The sequence below is a fragment of the Triticum aestivum genome, chromosome 5B (assembly GCF_018294505.1).
Source record: "Triticum aestivum cultivar Chinese Spring chromosome 5B, IWGSC CS RefSeq v2.1, whole genome shotgun sequence".
In the NCBI taxonomy this organism is placed as follows: domain Eukaryota; kingdom Viridiplantae; phylum Streptophyta; class Magnoliopsida; order Poales; family Poaceae; genus Triticum; species Triticum aestivum.
Genome location: NC_057807.1, coordinates 707,985,555 through 707,997,774, shown reverse-complemented (window position 1 = coordinate 707,997,774; position 12,220 = coordinate 707,985,555). Strand labels below are relative to the sequence as shown.

Below are 12,220 nucleotides of genomic sequence, written 5' to 3'. Positions count from 1 at the left end.
ATTGTGATCAACACAAAAAAATTGAAAAAAAAATGAAAATAAATTTGAAAACAGAAAAACAAAAACGAAAAAAAGAAAAAAGAAACATAAAACAGAATAATAAGAAACATAAAAAACGAAAAAAAGATAAAAAAGAAAACAGAAAAAGAAAAAATTAAATTAAAATTAAAAAGAAAAAGAAAAAGAAACAGTAAAAGAAAAGAAACAAAAAGAGGTAAAGGGGGAAATAGAAAAACCGGTTCAGGAACCTTATAGAAGGTTCCCAAAACCAGAGAAACCGGCTGGGAACCACCTAGAAGATTCCCAAAACCGGATTCACTTTAACGTTGAACGGGCCGGCCCATCCTAACGCGCTCGTCGATCTGCCTGTGCGTCCGGTCGACTACTTGCCGCAAAGAGCGGCAAATAGGAAATTCCCACTCCTCGTCCTATCGCTACAGGGATCGGGATTCCCTAAAAAAAAGCTACAGGATCGGGAATTCGGGATCGACAACTGGCAAATCTCGAATCGATCGTGCCTACAGCAACATAAGAAACGTCGCCTCCTGGACTTGGAGACGTACAGGCAACGAGCGGATAATCGCAGTTTGGCCCTCATCTCAAGTTCTCAATGTGTACTTCAAAAAAGAGAGGAAAAAGTCAATAGTAAAAGCCCACTAGCGGCCAGTCGACAACGTAATCTTCGATCTAGTCTCCTGGACTCCGTTCTTTCATCCATAATTAGCGTATTATCTAACTCTGCCACCGCCGCCGCCGCTGCCGTGTGCCCTTGCCGCACGTCTAACTCTGATCTCCCTACTGCCTACTCTGCTTCTCACAATGTAGCAGATAGCAAGGTACTTCACTGCTTCAACCAACAAACTAGCAGTTAGCACATCACACTATATTAATTTCTCTTGATTCTCATCTCATATATGCGTCCTGGGAATTATCCTGATGCAAATTATCCTGTATGAGCTCATATTTGTAATGTAAAAATTCCTATGTCAACCATATGAGTTTAGAATTCAGAAATTATAAATCCTCCGCCAAACAACACAAAAGTTAATTCGTTTTCTGAGGTGACTTGCTTCTGAAACTGAGATTCCTCAACTATGAGGAGTGACAACGCTGCCAAACACCATTTAGATTAATTCATTTTCTTATTGAATTGTCAACGTACTGAAAATGTTAATGAAGCTGGTGTGCAAGTTCTCAACCTTGTTCTCGATAATTATCTTTTGTACTGGATTTTTTTATCCATACTTGGCTTGGCCCCCTATACCCAAATCCTAGCTCCGCCCCGCCTCGTCCCTCGTCATTACTCATTAGATCAATCGGATCATCGGAATTTGGATAGGTATGACTTTTTATATATGTCCAATTGTTATGTAAGACATTATATTATTATTATGTACATTATACATTATATATATACACACATTATAATAGCTCGTTAGTTCATTTTTTTGTGAGATAGGGCCCCATTTTTTAGTTTCGCACAGGGCCCCGAATTTTGCCGGCCCGGCCCTGGATGGCTGGAGCCCTGGAGGCGTCGTTGCCCTCTCTCACTTGCCTCGTGACTCGCGAGCCTTCAGCCGCCATGCAAAGGAGTGGTGAGGGAGAAACGGAACCGGGTATGTGAAAGCTGCGGTTTTGTTCGTGGGCTGGGCCAGGAATTCAAAACATGCAGTTTTGGCCGGTATATAGTTTTACTAGTCCTCAACGAAATGGATAGATTTTGCCTCAAATGTTAAATTTCAGCCAAAATCCAAATCCCTGGCAATGTCATGATCATGACACAGACGTGATGTAGCAGTAGGTGAACCACCTCCCTACTGCGTTATGCCTCAGGGAGGAGTCACGTTTATGTAGTTTTCTACTACTTTCTACTCCCTCCGTTAGTGCTAAATACATTTATTTGAGGGACAAGCTTTTCCGGACGGATATAGTACGACATAACATGAATGGAACGCTATAGAGCGAGTTTCCAGAACACATCCTCTCCTCTCCACTCACTCCCCTGCCTCGCTCCTCTTCCAGGGAACGGCTATGGTCGCCAGTGAAGGTCCGGTTTGGGCCATGTCTAGCGAAGAGGGAGAGCGGGATCAGCAGCTTTCTGCGTCGGGTGGCTCCAAGTTACACCACTTCCTCCTGCAAAAAAAGTCACGCCACTTCCACGGGAACGGCGACGGTGCTCGCTGAGCCGTGCGTGCAGCCTGGCGCGGAGCGGAAACCGCAGTGAGATCATGGTGAGCAAGATTATGCGTGAGGCCGTTGGAGGCGGCAACGGCACTAATCTCTGGTTCTCGATGCTCACCTGCTACAACTACATCGATTAGACGCTGGTCATGGAGTGCAACAACCTGCAGGCCGCAGGCCTATGGGACGTCATGGAGGACGACATGGTCTCAAGGAAGGAGGACAGGCAAGCGGTTGCGGCACTGACCGTCTCCAAGATCATCATAATATTCGTTTGTGCTCTGGATGTCATCATCAAGATATGCTTGCAACGTATCAAAGTGGGGGATGTGTTCAAATTACATCTTGACCGGCACTTGTCTTGCATTAAGAGTCAATTGTCCAATCAAAGGCCCTATCCGTCACGCGGGGTTGCCTTGGTAATTAAGATAAATCAGACAAAAGCATTGGGTGTTTAATGACCACACCTTTTTTACCCCAGAGATGTGATTCACACTACAGTACTAAGCCTTTTTGTCAGAGGTCTTCAGAATAGTGTTTCACGGTCTCTCTGCCCTTAGCCTCTCCATGGCTCGATCTTTGTGATCCTGGGTACCTACAAGGACAAAGATCACGAACGAGACAAGAGACAACTACAAAGCAATTTTATTTCACACAAACAAGACATCATAGTACTTCCATCAATCCCTGCAACAAATGCATAGGGTTGTAGGGCTAGCCTCAACCCATTATCTTACCGAATTACTCACACATAGTGATCAGACCGCAAGAAGAAACGATTGAAGAACACATCATGAAGATTGGTTAATTGATTGATAATATGTCTTACAATAGTTGCCGGATGCGATAGACGATTACAAGGTGTGACTAACCAGGATAAATGTTGCGGTGATGGTGATCGAGATGGCTATGAAGATTGAGATGGAAAATGACGGCGTTTATGGTTGTTGTGGATGATGAAGATGGATGTCTCGGCGATGTTCTGTTGCCCTTCTGGTGCTGACCCACTTATAGAAGTTGTTGGATGGATCAGAGGGCGTCACTGGCATGCTATATGAGTACTCACACGAGCATGTGTGTTCATATGAGGCGTCGTCTTGCGCTCTGGTGGCTTCCTGTGCCTCCCACTTTGGCTCTCCTTATCTCCTCTTTAGTCATTTCCATACATGTGCTTGATTTTGTCGATATCCCCATTTCCTATGAAAACTAAATAATGATAGAATTTCATAAATGTTTGCATTCATTAGTCACTAGTAGCAATATCGAAGCGGATATCTTGGTTTTGATGAAAGCGGTCTAAACTCAGGTGTGATGAGCGTGAAAGTAACACTCATCAACTCCCCCAAGCTCTGTCTGATTGGTTGGGGCTTCTTCTTCTGCTTCTTCCTCCTCCTCTTCGCCTTCCTCTTCCTCCTCGTATTCCTCTTTGTTTTCCTCTTCATGCGTGCCCCACTTCCATACTTCTCCGGCGGGTGGTGTAGAAACTCTCTTGTGCAAGTCCTCCGGTTCACATACATCGTTTGGCTCAAATTTAAAGGTGCAAACGGTAGGAGTTCCAAGTAGTATAACATTGTGAAAAGTAACAAGTAGACACCCGTAATGGAGAAAAATCACCTTTGTAATTATGGTACCATTTCACTTGCATTGAAGCTCTTAACATGACGATGTCCATGGGATGCTCTGCATCATTGTTTATCCTGCTTTTTAGGGAAAGCATGCTATGCCAGTACATGGGTATAATAATCCATATTTTTTTGAGTGGATGGGCCTAATACATCTGTCATGGAGTCAGATACCAATAGAGCCTTCAACCGAGTGAAGCTAACCTGGATCCTCATAGGCCCAAATAAAAGTTCCAACCAAAAACAAACCCACAAAGAATCCCTCAAAAGAACACAAACATGATGATGGGTCCTTCTATTCAGCGCTAAACGCGTGGAGTAGACGAGAACACGTGAGCACGTAGTGATCACGTGGGGCTTCGTTTGCTGGCCAAGTTACCCATCGTTTTTGTTTGTTTCTCCATGCATAGACTTCATATTTTTTTTCCAAGAATCATTTGTGTACTAGAATTTGCAAATTAATAAAAACGGATGGACCAATTTTCCATCTTCGGGGTGAAGGGCTATCATCTCATACTAGATAAATCCCTAATTCACCTTTTACAGCTTCCGCTCTTACATAAAGCTCTTCCTTTGGCAATTGAAACTTGGGTGAAGGTTTTTAACCTTTAAATAAATGAATTTCTTGTAACAGCTTAACTTAAAAAAGTTACATACATGTTGTTATCAAATTCTTCTGAAAATATTCATGAATAAAAATATGTGCATGAATTTGAAAAATGTTCGCAAATTTTAAAAATATTCATGAATATAAAAACGTTCATAAATTGTAATAAGGTTTCAGAATTTTAATGTTCACTTTTTTTAAATGTTCTGGAATTTAATTTAATTTTTTATTTGAAAATTGTTCCAGAGTTTTATAAAAAGTTTACGGAAATCAAAAACTTGTTAAGAAATCCAAAAATGTTCATGAATATTACGAAATGTTTGTCTATTCAAAACATTTGATGAATTTGAAAAATGCTCATAAATTTTAGATGTTCATGAATTTTAAAAGTATTCAGGAACTTTAAGATGTTCAAACATTTAAAAATATTGGATAATTACAAAAATAAATGAAAATAATATATATGCATGATTTTTAAAATTGTTCAAGAATTTAAAAAATGCATGGGAATTTAAAAAATGATCACGAATATAAAAAATGTTCCAGAATTTAAATCAATGTTCGCCAAATAAAAAAATTCACAAATTTATTAGAAAAGTTCTGAAATTAAAAACCATTTTTGATTTTTAATTGTTTGGGCAATTACAAGTGACCATGCATTTTTTTAAATTATGAATTCAAAAATTTGAAGAATTTAAAGGTTATCCCGAATATCAAAAAATGTTCATGAACTAAAAATGATTAAATTAAAAATAAAAAAGGAGAAGGAAAAATCTGAAAAAAGTCAAAAACAAAGTGGTAAAAACTGTGGAGAAAAACACCGAAAATAGAAAAGAACCAGATGAAAGCTTTCAACATGTGTTTGCTGTTCAGATCTTGTGCAGATTATGTATCACAAACCCGACCGAGGGTCCTTCGAAACAATGTGATCGAATCCAAGGTAGGAAAGGGCATCATAGTGTAACAAGAGCTATGTGTGGGAACGTAACAAAACTGCTAATCAGCTACTCACCTACATGGCTACACGACGGTTTGCCGATCTGAACACATCAGGGACAGCACCAAGAGACGCACACCATGAATTTAAACAGATGAACTACGAGATGAGTAGGCATTGTCATCTGCAGCTCAGCTCGGCACCGGTGTCAGCCGGCAAAGGAGTATTCCGACGAATCTGAATCCTCCCTCTTTTCTTCCTGAACAGCATGTTGGTTACCTCCCCTCCACTGCACCATACACACACACATACACCATCAGTTCAGTTTGATTAAGTTGAGTTGCTATCAATCATGCATCTATATATGTATGTACGCAACAACTGTTCCATGGTGTGAAGTACCTGCAGATGCAAAGCTTACAACATACTGCTTGAGTGCATCGTCCACCGTCAGCGGCGCCATCTCGATCAAACACCCTGGTGTGCACAACCTGCAACCAGTTCGTGCCACCTATTCTCAGATACAAGAATGTACTCCCTTCATTCCTAAATGTAAGTCTTTGTAGAGATTCCACTGGGTGGACTACATACGGAGCAAAATGAATAAATCCACACTTAAAATGCATCTATATACATCCGTATGTAGTTCATAGTGGAATCTCTACAAAGACTTATATTTAGGAACGGAGGGAGTATATACTATGGCCCTGTTCGGAGTCACTCTGACTCCACAACTCCGCTCCGGAGCAGCCGGAGCTGTAGTTGAAAATCAGGGAGGAGCTGTTTCCTAGCTCCGCAGATCCTTGGATTTTCGGAAGTTGGTGGATTGCCGAACAGGGCACTATATATACCAACTCTCATCGCAATACTAGAATTCGAATCTTGGTAAAGATTTATGCAGAATCAATGCTGAATTCTTAACATGGCAAATGAAAGGTGTATAATTGTCAAGTTAAATAGGCCTGACAGTGTTCCATTTTCTACATACCTAGTAGCAACGGTTCAGTTAGTACCAAAGGTTCAGCAACAAGCTCATTACCTTGGTGAGGACGGTCTCCCTATATATCCTCCTCCACACCGGAGTCCGAGGGACCAGCAGCAACAGAGAAGACCGGAACATAATCCTGCCACTTATTCCTTGATGCCCTTCATGTGCGCATGTCGTCAGTCTCCTTCTCCTTGATCATCCTCTAAGAACTACCGGCTGACAGGGGTGCACCAGCCAGCCAGAGTTTATCCACGCACCATCTCTGCAGGCCAAGTGCAGTGAGCATGCCGCAACCTTGCTTCCACAAGACTGACAAAGATTACACATCACAAAGTATTAGAAGTTGGGATCTGCAAAGCAAAAGAGCAAAACATGAATTGGAAACTGGAAAGGAGAGATTGCAGACACAAGTGCCACTGTTCTCTTATAGTACTGAGTAGGATTGATTGATAGAACGCCTAGGCCATTAGCAGACAGGAATTTTAGCACTGACCAGCCCACAATTTCCAGAATTACAAATGAAGTACTCCCTCCATCTCAAAATATGTGTCTCAACTTTTGGGACGAAGGGAGTACTATACTCAACACCTAGACATGCATGAACATCATTACCATCCATACAAACTACCAGACCCAATCAACAATTTCCACAATGTTTCTAATACTTCCACCTTTTGGTTGGACTAGCTACCACTGCTATCAGCTTCTCACCATCATAGAGCATGTAACTACATACATCTCCTAGTTGCAGGTTCAAACAAGCGTGGTTGACACTTTCAGTTTATATCCTTCTTCTCTAATAGACCATCCCCTAAAAATATATTCAGATAGTAAGAATTTATAGAGTGGAAAACATGCTTACAGAAATATTATTTGTAGTGCAGATGGAGACGAGTTTAACAGAAAGATGGTTGCTCAAATTTGGTGGGTTGAAGACGATGAAGCAGCATCATTTGCCCGATTCTGGACTGTCTTCTTGTTAAGCCGAATATATGGAACATGACAAATGTTCACCCATTCTGATCCTCCAGGTTTGAAATTATTTTCTGTCTCAACTGTAACCTCTTGCATGACTAATTCTTGGAGATTATGAGGCACAACTCCTTCCAGTGATAATGGGTTTGTCCATTTGACGTGAAGTACTTTTAAGGAGGTAAGTCTGGCTAGTGTAGAAGGGAGACGTTGAAGAAAATTACAGAAACCAAACTCGATTTTTTCGAGGGAGATTAGTTGTTCAAACCATTCCTCCTGCTCTGGGGTAAAATAATGCTCATCTATAAAAGCAACAAGCAAATCTTGCACCGAGGGCAGAAAACCATTTCTATTTAGCAGGCTCTGATCGGTAATCATATTGGTGAGCCGAGGTACAGCTTGCACATCTTGTCTAGTTGATTGGTCTGAGAATTCAGTAAGAATGTCTGGACAACCATAAACATTGACTTGCCTGAGGCTGGGAAAGCAATGTAACCCATCAAGCAAACGTAGCCCTCCACATTTTCTAAGATATAGATACTCAAGTGACTTCAACTGATGCCCAGAGAATAGCACTGGGTGATCGCAGTAAGACATACTTAATTTTTTGAGACATGCCAAGAGTTGTACATACTGTGGCAGTGCCTTGACAAAGTCCCCACAAGCTGAAATGTCAAGTTCTGACAGTGAAGATATGAAAGATAGATACGGCACTTCTTTCAGTGAAGGGCAATTGTGAAGTCGAAACCTTGTGACGTGTTGAAGGAGAGGGCCATGATCTTCTTCGGCATGTAACCATTTTGTCCATGATGTCATCGAAGAAATAGTCAAGTCCTCCAAACTTGGGAGACAGCCAAAAAATGTTCCATCAACATGCCTTACTGACGGCAAGTTATCTAGGGTGAGATGCTTGAGTGAAGGGAATTTTCCAAATGGTGGAAGTACAACCAGAAGTCGACAGTTTCCAACATGAAGGGACTGAAGTTTTGTAAAGATGTGACCTTGCAACATCCAGCTTGGTAAAGTAGTGGCCCCGTAGCCTTCAATCATGAGCTCTTGCAGATTTGAGTGTGGCTGCAATCCTTCAAGTACATCTTTGGATACATTTCTACCCTTCAATTCCAAGGCCTGAAGGTGCTTCTTCTCAGACATATTGGCATCCATTGCCTCATGCTTGCTCCTAATGATGTGGATGTTGCTGATGCAAAGTTTCCCAGATAACTCTTGCATGTTCTTCAACTCACTTACCATGAACCCATTTCTCTTTCCAGCACTGAAGTTCTTCAATTCTTGAAGTTGACTTAGTTGCCCAATACCAGGAATCAGAGAGAGAGCTGTAGCACCAACATAAAGGTGTCGTATGTTGGCAAGCCTATTTATGCTTTGAGGAATACTATTCCGGGCATATCCATGGAGGTATAGAACTTGAAGGTTGGAAGGTAAGTTGCGCAAATTGCTGATTCTTGTGAAAGAAAGATCAAGGAACCTCAATTTTCTCAAGGATGCAATGTTTGACGGCATATTCGTCAGGACCTCCAAATGAGACAAGTCTAACACTCGAATACTTCTTGAGTTGGCCAACATTGTGTCGATAACATCACAAATTGCATCACTGTCACAATGACCAAACAATAAGATTGTCCGCAGATTTGTGTACTTGTTGAGTTCATGAATGTGCAGTTGATTACTGACTTGCAGAGCCAAGTGGCGAACATTTGCTGATGCGCCGCGTGAGGTCTCTTTGTGAAGGAAGCATTCATATGAAGAAACACCAATTGCCAGAGCCCGGACTAGATCATGCATAGTGTACCACTTTTTGTCAAATGTAGCCTGGAAAAATGATCTTTCCACAAGTTCATCAAACAATTTGCTTCCAATATCCTCTAATCTAGTGTCATCAGATTCGCTTTGTTCAATCAAGTCATGAGAAATCCACATATTGACCAATCTATCTTTGTCAAACAAGTAATTTTCTGGATAAATCGAACAGAAAGCAAAGCTCTGCCTTTGTTTAGGTTGAAGATCTTGATAGCTAATTCCCATGTATGGAAGGATTTCACGAATAACTTCCCTCATGTCCCACCAATCACTCTCTAGGATCCTTTTCCACTGATCTGCAGTTATTCTGGATCTCAACAGATTTCCCATTACTTTTGCTGCTAATGGCAGACCACCTAGTTTTTTTGCTATTTGTTCACCAATTAACAGAAGAGTCTGGTTGTTCTCAACCGCAACATTGGTTGTGCCAAATGCATAATACTGGAAAACTGGCCAAAAACTCTCCCATGGCAAAGGTTCTAGTGGAACTTGACACACTGTTGCCACTGTTTTTGCAACCCTTTTGCTTTGTGTTGTGACAAGAACTACACTTCCCGGCAGTTCACAAGCTATGGCAATAAGCAAACTACTCCACTGGTCACACATCTCATCCCAAACACTGTCTAGCACAAGAAGGAATCTTCCTTCCTGCTGGATGACATTTTGAATGTTGTTGACAATTGTTTCCAGACTATCAGCATAGTCAAAAGATGAATCATTTCCTTTCAAAGAGCGCAACATCTCTTGCAATGTTCTCTTGACACCAAAGTGTTTTGAAACATACACCCATGCTCTCTGAGTAAAGTGGTCCTTCACCTTTCCATGATTGTAAATGACTTGAGCAAGGGTTGTCTTCCCAACCCCGCTCATACCAACAATTGGGATAACATCAACACCACTAATGCGGTACCTTTCCCCAAGTTTTGCTCTTATTCCGCTGGATTCTGGTTCAGAGCTAGATAAACCCAAAATAATTTTCATTATCAACTCTAAAACTTCATCGCGCCCAAATACCTTGACATCAACTGGAACACGAGAAGTAGTCTCTCCCCCAACTCCCTCCTCCTTGATGGATGTTGACCTACTCTGCTTTATGAGCTCCAAAAATGTGATGGATGTGTTACAAAGGTGATCTAGCTTTTGCACAACAGATTCGAGCAGTGTCATGCTCTCATCAGGCACAATCAAACCTTTCAGGGCCCTAACCGATGACGATATGAGTTCGCTCACCTTGCGCTTTCCCGTGACTATCTCATGGCAATCAAATCTGTCCAGCACATCCTCCGCTTCATAGGCAGCATTATGAAGGTTCCTCAACCACTCAGTAAGACTAGTGTTGATGATAATCTGATTGTCAGCCACCTCAGTTATGGCCTTCACCATGATGAGGCTTGTGCGGAGTTTGGCCAGAAGCTCTTCAGTAGCATGGCTCAAATTATAGTTGCCCCCAAGGAAGTCCATCGTCTTGTCCACAACACGTTGGATAACTGCTGATGAGAAACCACCAGCGACCTGCTGGACAGCTGCAGACATCATTGTTTGGACCCTGCAATGATGATAGAATTTGTCAGTACATGTCTGCAAGCAGTCGTGCAAAGTTGTCGCACGTTAAGGAAAAGATGAGCAGATCAACTGATGAGCTTGAACTCGGCAAGGAGTTCTCTTCTGCAACACACGATACGTCGATACCCACAAGTATACCAGGAAGATAGTTTTCTATATACGCATCAGAAATTATCTCTTGAGTTGCCCTCTGCTCGAATCTTGCGAAAACAGACTTTAGTCCCCGAGGGCTTGTAAGAAATTGTGCAAAATGGCTTCTCTAGCCTATAGGTAGTGTAGTTAATGCTCTAATCCTGCATATCTGTGCTGCTGGGGTATACATCCCTCTTTTTGCCAAGAAGTGAAAAAGGGCATGCTAAATACCAACATAATAACATCTACCTATATGGCTACAAGTACGCATTACATTGGGTTTTTTTTTTTTGAGCAAAAGAGAGGCCACCCTCTCAGATTTCAATTACTGAAACCATCAGGTCTTAACAGAAGTACAAAACACACACCCACACACATGTATTACGTTGATGAATGCAGATTTGCAATGAAATGCAGTAGAACTAAGAAACTAGAACAAGCAGGTATAGAAGGAACATTAGGAATTCGGCTCAAGTAACTTGAAGAGATTTGCATATCTTTTAGATGCAACCCTTACTAGAAGTGCATAATTTAACATGAAAGCTTCAAGCATCAAGCATCCAGTCCCCTCAAAAAAAAAAAAACTTCAAGCATCCCATCAATACATTTGAAACAAAATCAGTAAACAAAATAATAAGAAATTAATTTTTGCTCTGAACTTCAAATGGAGGGCTTGACAGAAGGTGCTCACCAGTCCGAGCCGCTGCAGAAGAGCCTCACCGAGAACTCCTCCAGCAATCCCTGCCCTGCCCCGACCAGACTTCTTGTTCTTTTAACACGCCGCCCGAACGCGAGTCCTCCTCGCCGCCGACACTACAGACGAGAAGCGAGGGGGGTTGGCGCCTGCGAGAACGAGCGAGGTCGGGCGACAAGGAAGCGGCTTATAGCTGAGCCGGCGGGGGAGGGGCGATGGGGATCGGGCCGCGGCGATTGCTCCGGCGGTGATGATTAGTTTCGTTTCAGGCTTACGCAAGAATTATCTTTCTTTTGACATCGACGCGTCCTAGTTTTTTTTTCATCTAGACTAGATCTAAGGCTGGTTGTAATGGAAGTATCATAGCTAGTATCATGCATGCCAACTAGGCAACTTTAATGAGGTGGCATAGAATTAAATGAAGTAAGAGAGGGTTGAGTATCATATCATGATACCGTATCATAATAAATGCTACACTAGTATGTGTCATGCATGGCAATAAATAAAGTCATCTATAATACTACCATATGATACTATGCATTAGGAAGGTAGTATCATACACTAGTATCATATGCATGATACTAACTTATGATATTACCCATTACAACCAGCCTAAGTGTAGTATTTTATTCCGGGCCCTGTAGTCCGCGACGGTCGATTCTGCGGAGGCTTTTTTTTTCTTTACGCATGTCATTTTCTTTCCTGG

The 12,220-nt window shown here is 41.8% G+C and overlaps 1 protein-coding gene across 2 annotated transcripts; it reads right to left on the bottom strand.

The window, feature by feature from the left end:
• Nucleotides 1-5,252: 5,252 nt before the first annotated feature.
• Nucleotides 5,253-11,791, bottom strand: LOC123114446 (putative disease resistance protein RGA1). 2 transcript variants are annotated; one of them, XM_044535929.1, is made up of 5 exons: nucleotides 11,512-11,791; nucleotides 7,198-10,671; nucleotides 6,387-6,685; nucleotides 5,750-5,838; nucleotides 5,253-5,636 (listed from the first exon to the last, which is right to left on the bottom strand). In XM_044535929.1, the coding sequence occupies exon 2, from the start codon at nucleotides 10,659-10,661 to the stop codon at nucleotides 7,251-7,253; it is 3,411 nt and encodes a 1,136-aa protein (XP_044391864.1). In that variant the 5' UTR covers nucleotides 10,662-10,671; nucleotides 11,512-11,791; the 3' UTR covers nucleotides 5,253-5,636; nucleotides 5,750-5,838; nucleotides 6,387-6,685; nucleotides 7,198-7,250. The 2 variants fall into 2 exon arrangements, with proteins under 2 accessions (XP_044391864.1, XP_044391863.1); XM_044535928.1 differs by having other exon boundaries at nucleotides 6,387-6,644.
• Between the last annotated feature and the right edge of the window lie 429 nt (nucleotides 11,792-12,220).